At 32.9% G+C, this 15,575-nt stretch overlaps 1 protein-coding gene across 1 annotated transcript in view; it reads left to right on the top strand.

The window, feature by feature from the left end:
* TRHDE (thyrotropin releasing hormone degrading enzyme) overlaps positions 1 to 15,575 on the top strand; it is a gene marked incomplete at its 5' end in the record, with an annotated part of 379,638 nt that overhangs the window by 285,286 nt on the left and 78,777 nt on the right. Inside the window, 3 exons of the mRNA XM_080811630.1 lie at positions 4,912 to 5,000; positions 11,798 to 11,928; positions 12,067 to 12,122. Of these exons, the coding sequence (XP_080667756.1) occupies positions 4,912 to 5,000; positions 11,798 to 11,928; positions 12,067 to 12,122 (276 nt within the window). The remainder of the gene's footprint in view (positions 1 to 4,911; positions 5,001 to 11,797; positions 11,929 to 12,066; positions 12,123 to 15,575) is intronic.

Below are 15,575 nucleotides of genomic sequence, written 5' to 3'. Positions count from 1 at the left end.
ATTTAATTACCAAAAACAGCATATAGTGTTTCCTTTCTACTTCACGTTTTCTTACTGTATGGTGGTTTACCAAAGGCTGAGCCAAAGAAAGATAGTGGAATTTAAATCAGTTCATTTCATTTTTCAAAAGGTGCCCTAAGAAAAGGTTGGAAGGGGGAGGGGACAGAAGGAATGGAATTTAAAATTAATAAATAAAGTGGGGTGTTTGGATTAGGTTGGTCATGCTGTCTCCCATTACATCACCCATCCACCAATATCTAGGAGGTGTGAAGCATGAATTTTTGTTTTTGTTTTTTTTTTGTTCTTGTTTTAATCTTTGAGAGGGATGGAAATCATTCCCAGGTAGGCTAGCTCCAAGATGGGCTATGGGTAGAAGTGACTGAGAAATTCCTGAATGTTTTCTGGTGAATAAATTTGGAATGTTATTTGGGAAAGTACGGATTTAAATCTCCCAGTCAATATATACATGGGCCTTCAACAAACTGCCCTTGAAAATGGGATTACCCTGCCTCACCATCACAGTCTGACTCTGTCAGTGCTTCCTTTTACCCAGCCTGGGATTCCACAGAGCTGCCAAATGCGGCTTCTTATCCTCCACCCTCTGGCCCCAGGCTAAACCTGCTTAGGCATCAACCCCAGCCTTGCCAGGAAGTACATAAAAACTACTTGACTGTGGCAAAGTTAGAGAGATTTAGGGCATGCCTTTGAGAATGATCAGTTTGACACAAACATCAGTGATGCAGAAAAACATAAAGGACCCGCAAATGACAGAACAAATTTTGAACAAAAATACGCTGTCAGCCTGTAACATGCATCAGATGTACGAGCTGTGAGTCTTGACTCTTTTAAAGGCAGAATTTCTCCCAGACTGCGTAAGTATATGTAACGTGAATAGAGCTTTGCTTTCGTTAGAGTTGTAAAATCATATGGATAATGTTGAACCCTGAGAACCTGGTGTATAAAATATTAAGAGTAAGATAAGGCATGGAGTCCCTTTAAGCTTGAAAATTATTTTCTATCTATTTTGGAATAATTGAGCTTGCAGTTAAAAATTTAGTATTCACTTGTGTCCTATTGATCCATTTTATTCACTCTAAGATTGTGGTCAGAGCTTCAATAGCAATTCTATCCGTCCTTTGTACATAACCTTCCTAGGTCTTTATTGTACAGTGCAAACGGTTGATGAAGTGAGACATGCCCACCGGTACCAGAAATCTCATGAGCTGTGGATATTTTCTGAGCCAGTCTCTTCAATTCTTTGTCCTGAATTTTGTAAAGGATACCAGAATATCACAACAACATGCCCAGAACATTTTTAATGTATATAGTAATTATATTTTTCATATGGACTAACTGTATTATAGTATAAAAGACTGCTACATAACTAATAATTGCATACAGTTCATTGATATGTAAAAGCGAATAAGATATTGGCTAGAATTTAGGTATTCTGGAAGTTCTGAATTTATATAGCTTTTTTCTTTTTTTCTTCTTTTTTTTTTTGTAGCTTTTTTCTTTATGAAGTTAATACATTGCAATGTCAACCAATGTCTCCTCATCTACTTATGGGGTTTCTCAGAGTCCTGTGCTACAGACAATTGTATTTATCTCCACAGTCATAATTCCCTTTGGTTATTGACCTGATGACAGGAATTTCTGTATAGTTCGTGGTGTCTACGTTAATGCTTCATTGACATTGGTACCATTTTTAAAAAAGATTTTTCCCTCAAGCTAAAATAAGTATCTACTATTGTCTACCTTAACATGATTATTAGGATAAACATTGTTTTATTATAAAAGCATGAACTATGGAGAGAGCGATAACCCTGGGGAATATTAAAGAAAAATGTATCTTAGAAGTCTATTGAAATGCATTTGTGTTTGTTTGTTTGGTTTTTTTTTTTTCTGCCTAAAATGAGATGACTAAGATTAAACTTAGGTAGCTGGGACACAATTTAATTTCACAAATGCTTTTTTCTAGTTTTTCTTCAAACATAACACACTACAGTCTGAGATTTTCTTTATAGCACACCACGCTTCACTCAACTGTGTTTAGTGTCTTCCACCCTTTTAAGTTCTAACCATCAAGCAAAGAGCTTTCTTTGATTTTTGAAATGAAACTTCAAAATGAAATTTGGGAAAAGACCAGATATGTGTTGTTTGGAAAGTTACAAAAAACAACATGCAAGATTCATAGTATAGCAATTCAGAAATGAATACAAATTTTAGATAGGCTTGGTAATTTGTAATTTGTAATTTTGTTTTTGTGACAATATAAATATTTTTATACAAGATCATGCAGACATATACACACATGGACACAGAGTAAAAACATTCTTGGGAAGAATACAGAAGACTATTTCAAAAGTTTTACAAAATGCCCAAGTGTTTGGATCCCAGTACTTTATAGTTAACTCTTTTGTATCTGAACAGCTGTGTGATTAAGTGTCTGCCATACAGGAAGTTTCCCATAGGGATGTGGCATTGACTGTAAGCAACATGCAGGTTCTAAGAAGAATTTCTTTTTCTTGTACTTAAGAAACTTTTGCTAAAACTCAAATATTGAAGCATACCATAGAAATATTATCATTGTTTCTAGTTCCGCTACTTAAAAGAATACAGCTTAAATAAATGCAAAATTATATTTGTTTATATTGGGGCAAATAATATTTCACATTTTAAGATCATGCTTTAAAAAGGCACATTTAGGGGCGCCTGGGTGGCTCAGTGGGTTAAAGCCGCTGCCTTCGGCTCAGGTCATGATCTCAGGGTCCTGGGATCGAGCCCCGCATAGGGCTCTCTGCTCAGCGGGGAGCCTGCTTCCTCCCTTCTCTCTCTGCCTGCCTCTCTGCCTACTTGTGATCTGTCTGTCAAATAAATAAATAAAATCTTTAAAAAAAAAAAGGCACATTTATCCTTGAGGATCTTTAAACATCTTCAATTTTGTATATTTCTTGCACTTTAACGGATACTTGTTTGACTTCACAATTTAGTTGACCCAACTCAATGTGGAAGATATGGACCAGAAAGTTAAGTTCATAAAGTTAATCTCGGATTGACTGATTTGATTCCTTTCATTTCACTTTGGTCTAATCCCATTTGATCCAATTCAATAGCAGTTTCTGGAACGGCTTCCATTTCTAGGTTTTTTCAAGATCTTAGGTTTACAAATATGAGCTCATGGTTTAATTTAAGAGTCAGACACACAGTTAAGCATTACTGCCTGTTAAATAATTTTTTCAATTAATCAAAGAAGAGTCATTATTTTTAGAGAACAGCTGTTAAAGAAATATATATCAATTCTCTTTATCCTCCTTATAGTAATATCATTATTAAATATTTTCCATGTTCTTGGTATTATGTGAAGAGTTTGGATAAGAGCTTACATGGGTTATGTTCATTTATGTCTACTTTAAAAATGATACGTTTGGGTATATAGGTTATTGATTTCCTGACCAACCATGTGGATTCCATGCAGTGCTTAGTGTCTCCACGTAGTTGGCACTCAAAAATATTTTGCTGATTAAATACAGCATAATATTTTTAAAATTTAGAATTTTAAACATATTATTTTAACTTTACATATCGTAGAGAGCAATTGGTGTAAAATTAATTTCTTCCACTCTTCCACTTAGATTTGTTACTATTACTGACGCTTGTTTATTGTGAATGAGAAACATGAAATGATAAAGTAATTAAATTCCATATAACAGATTTAGAGGAAATGTCCTCTCTTCCCATCCCCCCAAAGCAGATTCATTATATTTGTAATTATTTAATCCCTGGTATGTTTCCTGAAAAACTATCAATTCTCTGTTTACTTTCCCAATTATAGAACTCACACAGTGTCTCTTCCATAAAATCAAAAATATTTTTCACATACTGGATATTATTGGCTACCCCTGCTGTTAATAGTGCAATGATAAGTCAACATAATTTGGCTGTACTTCATGGAAGGAAACATAATGTAGTCATTGAACTTATTGTAAGACCATCCAGTTTATCTCTGGGTAGCCATTTGAGATTAAATTGATACTACTTCATGTACAAGTGTAAACTTCCATTTTTTTCCTACAAAAAGTCAAATTCTAGAAAATGCTTCTCTTTTTTTTAAAATTTTTTTATTTTAATAAACATACAATGTATTTTTATCCCCAGGGGTACAGGTCTGTGAATCGCCAGGTTTACACATTTCACAGCACTCACCATAGCACATACCCTCCCCAATGTCCATTGAAAATGCTTCTCTTAATAGCTGAGACTCCTGACTGATCCCTGAATGTTGGCTGGTGATTTCACACACCAGTTTGGAAATTTCACTTCAGAAAACAGCATTAAATGTGTTCCGCACTGATCTTTATATTGATCTGAATTTTAGGGAAATCTGATTACTTTCACCTTTCATTCCTGCTTTGCTGAATAACTAGGTGTGCTGTTTTAACTTTTCTGTAAAATGTGATACTACTGCTTTTTAAGATAGTTAAGTGAATAAATAAGGATAATGTTGAAATGTAAATGCATGAAACCACTGAAATGTGCATTAATTTAACATAGAAACAAGGAGAAGGGAGTTATTTTGAGACTTTAATCAATATTTGGTGTGGCTCTGATTTATTGATTTTAGCTACTTTTTATTCCATAATGTAAAATGCAAATTTTTTTTCAAGATAAATTGTGTTGTTTAAAGTCTCCCTTTTATATTGAAATTAAAACTCTTATAGGCTAAGTCTGCTTAGTGGCATTGTAGAAGTGAATTCATCTTCTTGACTTACTCCTTACTTTTGTGAATGGGGAATTTTTAATTTTCCCCTAAAGAGAATAATAGAAATCATGCAGAAGGTGCATAGCAAATGTTGTTTGTTTATTTGTTATAACCAATTTTATTCTTAAAGCTTCTATTTTATTTTGCAGTTACCTGTGGCAGATTCCACTAACGATTGTGGTAGGAAATAGAAGCCATGTGTCTTCAGAAGCAATTATTTGGGTGTCTAACAAATCAGGTAAAATATATATGCTCCCCTCAGGAACTATTTGGTTTCAGATAATTGTTTAGCAGCTTAACCTCTAGTTTCAGCCTTTGTAAAAATGTGAATAAAGACAAATTAGAAAGAGAATATAGAAGAATGATAATCACCTCTACAAAATTAAGTATAGTATAGTTTAAGTCTAATTTTCATCTGCCTATATAATTTTTAAGTTCATTTGGGTCATTGGTGGTAAAGAGAAAATTTAAAACAAAACATTTATAGTACTTTTAACTGTTTTAAACTGTATCATTTTATAATCCCAAATATAATTAAATTATAATCATAACTCCCCATAGAACAGTATGCCAAATAGTGAAACAGAGGTCACCATTTTTAATTCCATTTTCCTGCTATCTTCTTTTTGCCAGACTGGCTCTTTAAAGAATGGACAAGGCGATATTCTCCATAAAATTAGATAATTATAGGGACAGAAGGGAGGGGCCTTGATAGGTCATCAAAGCATCACCTAAACTAGGGTCAATTTTCAAGCAGCAAAGAAAGATGAGATTCTATTCTATTTCTAAAAATCTTCAAATAAGATAGTGACCTATTTAAATTCACTATCAGAAAGCTATTTCTTGAATCCAATCTGAATCCTTCATGCTAGATGTGAAAGAGGTTTCTTTAATTTCTGTTTTCTATTGAACTGGAGAAAAAGCCAATTATCGTCTTTTATGTAACATTTTATTTAGATTTAGATGGTCAAGTTTGTCCACATTTTGTTTTTTCTAACTCCTTTCTTCCATTCTGCTAATTGATATTGTCTTGTTTCATAACCACTATAAGCAGCCACAAAACATTGTGTCTGCCCCTCAGTCTTGCTATTATAAGGGAGATATAAGTGCTCAAAATACATATTTACAAGAAAAAGTTCTTAAAGCAAAATCTAATCTAGCTTACCAAAAATATAAATGTTTGTATTTTCAGTTGGATTTTTATTTATATGTTCATGTTGTATTTTAACATATGATCACATATTATTGAAAATATGCACTTTTATTTATATACATTGTGTATGAAAGATTCATAAGTAATGTAGTGATGAATTGAAACGCTTATTCTAAAATTTATTAGTGTTTTTCTTTTAAAGTTGCTTATTATAATCTATTCTTTTCATTTCTTAGAATTAGCACTTATACCATGATTCTTAATTCACTTACTGTATTATTTGTTTTTTTACTGCTTTTTTTACTCTCATGTAGTTGTTTTGTTTATCTACATAATTTGCTATGAAATGATGAGTGAAAACAGTGAGTCGTTAACTTAATGACCTAACTATTAGATCCTCCATGGGATTGCTAGGAACATGAAATAGAACAGTTTTCAGAAACACAAGTAAAACATTTCTCATTGGGGGGTACAATGGAAATGGGACAATTACAAGAGAGCAAAGATACTGATTAAGGCAGGATCAGGCCAAAACATCACTCTTAGAGAACAGATCCAGGGCAAGTCTGATTCTTCTTGGATACTTTTCCCACATCCATTTCCTCTAACTCCCTAGTTGTCTGTATGCTCTTATTCATGGTATCCTCTTGTTTCACACACAGTATGCGGAATAGTGTCACAGCTCTTCTTGACCAACAACCACAGGCTGTTTCCATTTGTAGTCTCACTATTAATCAGGAATAATAACAACATGATTTTTCAAAGTATACATTTACCTAAAATGTCACCTATATTAATACATGTGACATGCACACTACCTAGTGTGTGCAGTACATAACTCTGGGAGATGATACTGATATTGACCCTGATACTGAGTTGTGCCATCTACAGTGTGTCAGTTTCCATTTAATCACAGCAGTCTTCTGGCTGATGAAACATGGTCCCAGTGGCAGTGTTGACACTTTTGTGGGGAATGCCCACACAAAGTAAATGTTTCTTGAAACCTTTATAAATATGTAAATCTAGAAGAAGCTTCCAAGAGAGACTTAAAAGAAAGACAACCATTCTGTTTTCCCTGTTCAGGCTCATTCTGTCTTTAGTTTTGTCTTAAAGTCCTTCATTCTGATGACAAAAAAACTGACACAAGGCACAGACTAGGGGAAAAAAGATTGTTAACATTTATCTCCTTTCATGTGTTATTACCTCTCTCTCCCTTTATTCAAAATACAGTTAACTAGGGATGCCTGGGTGGCTCAGTTGGTTAAGTGTCCAACTCTTGGTTTCAGTTCAGGTCATGATCTCAGGGTCTTGAGATCAAGCCCCACACTGAGCTCCAGGCTCAGCAGGGAGTCATGTACAGATTCTCTCCCTCTGCCTTTACTGCCCTCTCTAAAAATAAATAAATCATTCAAGATAAAAAATATAGTTAACTAATATCGGTAGTAATGTTTTTCCATAAAAACATTAAGAAAATTTTGGCCATTTCTTACCAACATTATATTTTAGAAGTCTACCTTTTAGTTATAACAGTAAAATCAATGTTTTTATAATTTTTCATTGTCAGTCACATAGATTTGATCTCACCAGGTATTAGGGCACAGTCATGGCGATTAAAAAAAGTATAAATTTGATTTGAATCAAATTTCCATTTTTTTAAAAAGATTTTATTTATTTATTTGATAGACAGAGATCACAAGTAGTCAGAGAAGCATGCAGAGAGAGAGGAAGAAGCAGGCTCCCTGTTGAGCAGAGAGCCCTAAGCGGGACTCGATCCCAGGACCTTGGGATCATGACCTGAGCCGAAAGCAGAGGCTTTAACCCACTGAGCCACCCAGGTTCCCTCAAATTTCCATTTTTTAAACCCATTAGATGAATATCGAATTAATTCCAAGTTAATGTATAGTTCATTTTTAGCCTAAAATAGCTTTTAAATCAACTTTTAAATTACTAAAAGCAGGTAAAAGGATTTATCTCTTTTGTTTTTACTACTGAGATATTGAGAATGCAGATGTTTATAAATATAGCAACTTGTAGGGTGACAATGAATGTGTAATGTAAGGGAATAAATTTAATGCCAGATGTTAGGAAAGAAAAGATTGAGAGTAAAAGGGAAATTGATGCTGAAATTGTAAGTAAACATTAAAAGTAGTGTAATGATACAGTGCTTGCCTTAAGCATTGTTTTATATAAGACTTGCAAGCTTTTAGAATGAGTTATTTTTATCTCCATTTTACAAATGAGGAAGTTAGGGTTTGAGAAATAAGTTGCCCAAATTGTCTTAGGAGCTTGCTTTTTCTCCCCCTAAACATATTCCCTCTAAACCACAAACACACACATAAAATTTAAAGATTTTGGCAGGTTGCTTTGCTGATGTGCTAATTACTCAACATGTTACCATTGTATACATACACGTTTCTTTATAGGTTCTATGGAGCATTTTCTAATTCAATTCTCACACAAGTCCAGTGAGAAAACAAGTATGTGTTCTACCTGAGTATACAAGTATGTACAAGCAACTTGTATACAGGCAACAAGTATGTGTTGCTACCCTCGTTACTTTGGTTAACTTTTTGTTTGTTTTAAATTCTGATTTTTCTACAACGGGCCAATACAGAGGAGAAAGACTTAATCTTCCTCTTTTTGTTCAGAAAGTATGGGCTATAAACCCAGAATATTATAAAATACCAACTATTCTGTGCCCTGATATAATCTAAATTTTGTGCCATTTTGGATACATTCTACATACAATTTTAAGTTGTTATTACTAACAGTCAAAACATAACTTCCATACTTTTTATTTTGGTACACATCACATACCATACCTCATTAAGCCATTGGAAAAGATCTCTTTAAAATTCATTGCTTGCCATTAGTTAATTTGAAGAACATTTTAAAGATATAATTAACTAGAATGAAAAAGACATTTAAAAATCTATTACAAAATCTTTCAGGGAATCATTTCTCCAAAGATTTCATTTATAACAAAGGCATAAAAACATTCATGAACAGTAATAACCTTCAGGTTTTAGTTATCAATTTAATAATAGCATACTTAAAAACAATAGATGCTTGTCTTTTTTATTCTTATCAGATGAAATAGAAGGTATAGGGGTTGCTTTCCTATTTTAATTAGTCTCTTTTCTACCTGCAAGCCGTTGAATTCAGTAAGTTTATTTTTAAAATTTTTTGAATTTTCAAGTTTTTATTTTAATTCTGGTTAATTAATATGCAGTGTAATATTGGTTTCAGGAGTAGAATTTAGTGATTCATCACTTACATATAGCACCGAGTGCTCATCACAGTAGGTTCCTTCCTTAACACCCATCACCAATTTATAGCCAAGTGTATCACATGAAGTTAAATTGTGCCAGCTCTCTAAAATGTGAACAAGAATAACTTTTTAAAAAACAGATTTAATATCATAGGATTTGATGACTGTTTCAGAACTGTAAAAACCTAAATCACATATTCATATATGAAACTTGATTCTTGAATATTATAATTTCTTCAAAAAATAACACTTCTTAGGTCAAAATGATCAAATTTACTCTTAACCCACGTGAATTTAGTATATGTGCTGTCAAAGTGAGCACCTAACCCACATGAATTTAATCACAACTTAAATATGTGTTATTGTAAAATCCTCGTATTCTTCAAGACAGAGTTCAAGAAAAACAGTATCCTCAATTTTTTTTTTTTAAGATTTTATTTATTTATTTGACAGACAGAGATCACAAGTAGGCAGAGAGGCAGGCAGAGAGAGAGAGAGAGAGGAGGAAGCAGGCTCTCCGCTGAGTGGAGGGCCCGATGCGGGGCTCGATCCCAGGACCTGGAGATCATGACCCGAGCCGAAGGCAGAGGCTTAACCCACTGAGCCACCCAGGTGCCCCCAGTATCTTCAATATTTTAATCTTAATTTTTTTCACTGAATTTGGACATGATTAATTGAAATCTCGCTTTATAAGGTTAAGTTTTTTAAAATGTCATACCCTTTGTTAATTATTTTTAATTTTTATGTTTGTAAAAGGGGGTGACATTCTAAAACTTCAGAGGAATTGTGTACATAAGCACATTAAGGTTTTGAAAAATATCCTAAAACAAAGAATCAGAAAGTTGGGAAACTATTAATATTTTAAAGCAATATCTGATAGATTTATTTTTTTAAGTACCATAGATGAAGCCTGGTAAAATTTTACACTGAGGAAAACAGTTCCTCCTTCCATTAAGTCCTAGAATTGGAAGGAAACTTAAATGTGATTAGTTTGCCCTTAGGTTATATGAGTGGCCTAAGCTCAAACATTTAAGTCTAGGAGAACTGGAACAAAAATCTAGCTATTTTGCTCTGGTTCTTGTTTCCAATGCTATGTCCCTCTTTTTCAAATTGGTGTAAGAATGTGAGAAATTTATTACAGTAAAAGTGCTATACCATCTTGTATCACTAGAGTAAAATTGTAGTGAAAAGGACACCCAAGTCAGGAGACCTGAGACGGACCATCCCAGCTTTCTTGGACAATTTGATTAACCTGTCTGAGCCTTGTTTCTTTATCTGTTCCGACTGATACCATTTATAAAAGTGGCAAAAAACTGACGTGCTATTTGAAACATTAAAGATTAGATTTTTTATGTTCAGCGTGCATTTTTTATTTTACTGTACATTTATAAAAATTGGCAAAATGTAACAGGCATTAGCTTAAGAAGTTCACCCCATATCAGAGCTCACCCCATTTCAGCAATTAATAGTCATTAATGTTCACCCAATAATTTTTGTGGTCACACCTTCTTCCTGTGTGGCTTCTACTTGAAAGAGAATGTAGATTCAGTGTTTCAGAAAGAGAGAGGAAAAGAACTTGTTTTGTAGCCTGATGTGCAAAAAACCTGGATAATAAGGTGAGAATTAGAGATTGTGTGTCCCCCTCAGAGCTGATACAAATGTTTTCTGTGATGCATCTTCTGGTTTTGATTCATTGTGGAAATTGGTAGACTGGTGTGTGTGGGCTGTGTGTGTGTGTGTGTCTGTGTGTATATAAAATATAAATTTTAAGTAAACAATACATTTTGTAACTTCTGTGAACCATGGGTCCTGAGGACATCCACAAATGATTAGAATTGTAAGCTATGGTTCTGTGAAGTCAACAGAGGCTGACATTAAAGTGAATGGAGTTCTCCATCTGTACCATATTTTGAAGGAGTTAAATATATAAGTTATAAGATTGCTTTTACTGGCTTCCTTTAATTGAATTAGCTGGGGAATATAATCAAGTTACCATTTTCCAAAGTGATTCCAATAAACAGAATTTATTATCTTTGTTCTAATTATATGTAGAAATATTAGAGTCTTAAATAAATGAATTTCCTTTTTCCAACATTATTGATGATGCTGGAAAGACTGTTATTTATTAGTACTTCCAAAAAAGCACAAGAAAAAAGGCAAGAAACAATAGTGACTTTAAAATAAATGAGTCTTGTTGTTTTAATCACTTTCTTACTGAATAAAATAAGTAGAATATGCACCTAAAACCTTTTCTTCTATTCTAGCCCCATATTTAAATACAATCTAACTAGAAGTCACGTGAATACAGACAATTTCTTGGTGACATTTATCTTGAGAAGAGCATTGTGTATAGGTAATGAGGTTTTATCAAGAAAAAAATGTTAATTATAAGAAAACAACTGAGGTAATAATGAGTAAGCAACTGAAGGTTTTCTAGTGAATTCTAGATAAAGTGATGAATTGATTAAAGATTAAATTTCAATTAGGTATTTATGACGGTGTTCTCTTTTTATTATTCGTACTCTAATATCCATTATTTAGAAAATATACTTCATATCATTTTAACCCATAAATTTAAAATCTGTTTTACCCCCAAAAATGTTGTTTTCAGAGCACCACAGAATAACTTTGGACAAAGGAAGCTGGTTGCTGGGGAATATCAATCAAACTGGCTATTTTAGAGTCAACTATGATTTAAGGAATTGGCGATTATTAATTGATCAATTAATCAGGAACCATGAGGTAAACTGGATTTACTCATCAAACATCTGTTTCAAGAAGTCAACACCTGCCATTTTAATCCTGATTCTTTTTTGCTTTTTCCTTCCTTTCTTTCTTTCTTTCTTTCTTTCCTTCTTTTTTTTCTGTTTGATCTCATAGGTTCTCTCTGTCAGTAACAGAGCAGGTTTGATTGACGATGCCTTCAGCCTGGCCAGGTATGTTTTCTGGTGGATCCTCACAAGAAAACTGATGTCCGTAAGGCTTCCTCTATTAGCTAAATATTACATGTTTTGAATAAGAAACCTTTTAAGAGCAATTTCTATCTCATTTTTTTTGGTATTTGGATATGAATTATAATCACTGTCCCAAACTCTTGATCAATAGTAGCCATGGGGTATTTCTGAGTCAGGAGAAGCTTGATCAATTTTCATTGTAAGTTCAATTTAACACTGGAGATTAATAATCCCTTCCCAATTTCATTAATGAACTCTACAAAATGACCATTGTACCATATTTAATTTTTGATGGAAAATACCTTCAAGCAACAGCAATTTTTTTCCCAACATATACTCGTATATCTTTTTTTAATGTTTTTTGAATGTGATTCATTATGAGAAGCTTGTGCTGCAAGACAGAAATAAATATTCCACGGAGTAAAGCTGTTCTGGACAAAATGTATATCAATCTTATAGAAGAAGCCTTTAGTTGTACTTGTTATGGTAATATTTATATTATTTTCATCATTAGACTTACAATGCTAATACGAGTTATTCCTTGGAATAGTCGTTGAACAGTTAATTCTTTAAAATAATATTGATTGTAAACCCAAGCTATTTAGTCAATGTTGAGATTAAACAGTAAAATAAACTCAGTCCTTTTAGTATTTTGAATTGTTCCACATCCAAGTACAGTTTTAATTTTAATAATCCATTGTTATTGGGCAGAAACTTAGAAATAATAGTACTAGAAGAAAGCCCACCAAGATAGCAATATATGGAGTAATGATTAAGATGTAGCTTTGATTCTATAATAAGACATGAAGACTCTGAGTAAAGTATTCAGTATGACATGAAGATTACTTTGACATAGAAGTTTAAAAAGGACAGAAAGCTAGTAAGACAGTGTACTTAAATGTAACATTGCATTGAAAGAGAAACAGGAAAAAGCGAGAATTATGTTGATAGCACCACAAGTAAAGGTTTGAGGAGTAGAAAAGACCTCTTACCATCCTCTACATAAACACTCTTAAGGGCCCAGACACTATTCTAACTGTTGAATGTGTAGTAATTCATTTAATTCTGATGACAACCTTTGAGATATGTAGAATTATTATTATTATTATTATTATTATTCCCATATCATAGGTAAGGGAACTGAGGCTCAGAGAGGTCAAGCATCATGCTTAAATTTACACAGCTAGTAACTGACAGGACCAGGGCTTTGTCAAGGTAGTCTGGCTACAGAGCCCAACGCTGTTGACTCTTTCATTATAATAAATATTATTACTGTAGATATATATTATATATATATAATATATATATACACACACATACACATTAACTACCATTTCAAATCCTATTAGTTTTTCTATATTGTCTGGTTCTTTAATCATAATAATTAAATTAATTATTTTAATTAAATTACTATTACTGCTGATATATATATATGTATATATATAATGTTACTAAGTGAATAAGAAATACTTATTCCTAATATTACTAATACTTGTTATAATGTTAATAAGTAATATATAATATTACTGCATATATATAAAGAATACATACATATATTCATGTGAATTCTTACGGATTTGAAACAATGATGAGAAAGCATATAAGTAGTAAATGTTCTAAGTTGGAGGGCAGATGAAAACTGAAAGAAAAGGATCTTTGACTCATCTGCATTACATTAGTTTTTAATGGAATATTTTATTTAATTCCGGTGGATGAATTTTTTTTTTTCAAAAATTAAATTCCTTGTTGACTAAGATAGAACATTGCTTTCAGTTCCAGTTTTGGAAGGCTTACATACTTGAAGTAAATAATTTAATCATAATTTTTACAATTCACCAGGAAAATAATGCAAATCTCATTGAATATATATTAAAATTTGTTTTACTGATAATGAGATAGTTGTCCCATTGGTATGCAAGTGAGTAAATACAAAAATCAGATCTCTATAGGAACATGCCTGGCTCTGACTTGGAGGTGAGGGTTATCATAGGTCACTGTTTCCTAGAAAAGTTTCATAGTTTTGCTACCAGTCTGTATCAGCCTTTCAGTTTCCGAAGCATAGCATGCTCTTCTTGGCTTCTTTAAAGATAGCCAATAGAAGAAAAGCAAATATTTATTAAAACTTATGTTCTAGGTATTCTACTGAGGCTCTTATGAATGGCCTTGTGCAGTTTTCTCAGTAAACCCTCAGAATGGATGGTTACATTAGCCATGTTATAGCTGAGACATAGAGATTAAGGGGAGTTAAGTCACTTAGCTGAAGGTTGCACAGCTTTTAAGTGAGGGGCAGAGGTGAGACTCAACAGCCAACACTGGCACAGCAGAGCCCATGACAAAGTCAGAGTGACTTTGCCCATTATGTGAATTCCTTCCCACTTGCATTCCCTCTTATCTGTTGGGAATATTACTATTCACTAAAGAAAAAAAAAAAAAAATTCACTTGCACTCCCATGCCTGAAATCTGTCTTCTCCAGTAAGGATAAGGTAACATCCTGTGTGTCTGAATTGTAGCAACTGGCATTGTCACCTTGTAGTTCATTCCCTTTCTGCACCCCTGATGATTTTGGGTGACTTTGAAGATAGGGCTTTTTCTCATCCTTGTATTACTACTCTCTCACTTAATCTTTAGTGCAAAACTCTGTCAGTATTTATTCGTTGTATGAATTGGTAATTAATTACTAATTATTCAAACTATAAACTTTCATGCCTACCATTTTTTGTGCAGTTAAGGAAACATATTCTTGGGTACTCTTTCTAGCGTTGTTTTTTAAATACATAAAAGCCACATGAATTAGTTCTAATTGTAAAAGAATAAAACAAAAGAGCAATACAATGTGAAAAATTTCTTTTACTCTTTTCCATGCCTTCCCATCATGTTTATCCTCCTCACAGATAAAATTGTCAATATTTGGTGTGTATCAATCCAGCCATTTTTTCTTTACATTTCCATAGAGTTTGATTTTTTTTTTAATTTTGCAGAAATGTATTCTGTTCTCAGACTCATTTCTATAAATTAGACTGGGGAGCTTTATTCCACTGTTTCTAATTTTTTATTATTATAAGTAAGACTGACATGAGTATCCTTGAGTAGTCTTCTGTTGTGCATATGTATATTTTGATAGGATAGATACCTGCAAGTGAAATTTTGGGTTCACAAGATATAAAATTTTTGATAAATATTACAAATTGTTTTCTGAAAGCTTTACCATTTTAGCCCTCCGTCAACCTTGTGTGAGAGTGTCTGATCCCCTCAAATCCTCCATGATGATGAATCATATACATCTTTTAATTTTTGATAGTCTGGTAGCAAATGTAAGTTGCTACTGTATTAGTTAAATTAGCTTGTTCATCTTTATCATACACATTTGTTATTTGTATTTTTTCTTCTGTGAATTATTACCTGATTTTTAAAAAAGGATTAAAAACCTAACAGAA

The sequence above is a fragment of the Martes martes genome (genome assembly GCF_963455335.1).
Source record: "Martes martes genome assembly, chromosome: 8".
Taxonomy (NCBI): Eukaryota; Metazoa; Chordata; class Mammalia; order Carnivora; family Mustelidae; genus Martes; species Martes martes.
The sequence above is the reverse complement of the archived record's forward strand: the minus strand, read 5'-3'. Positions and strand labels throughout refer to the sequence as shown.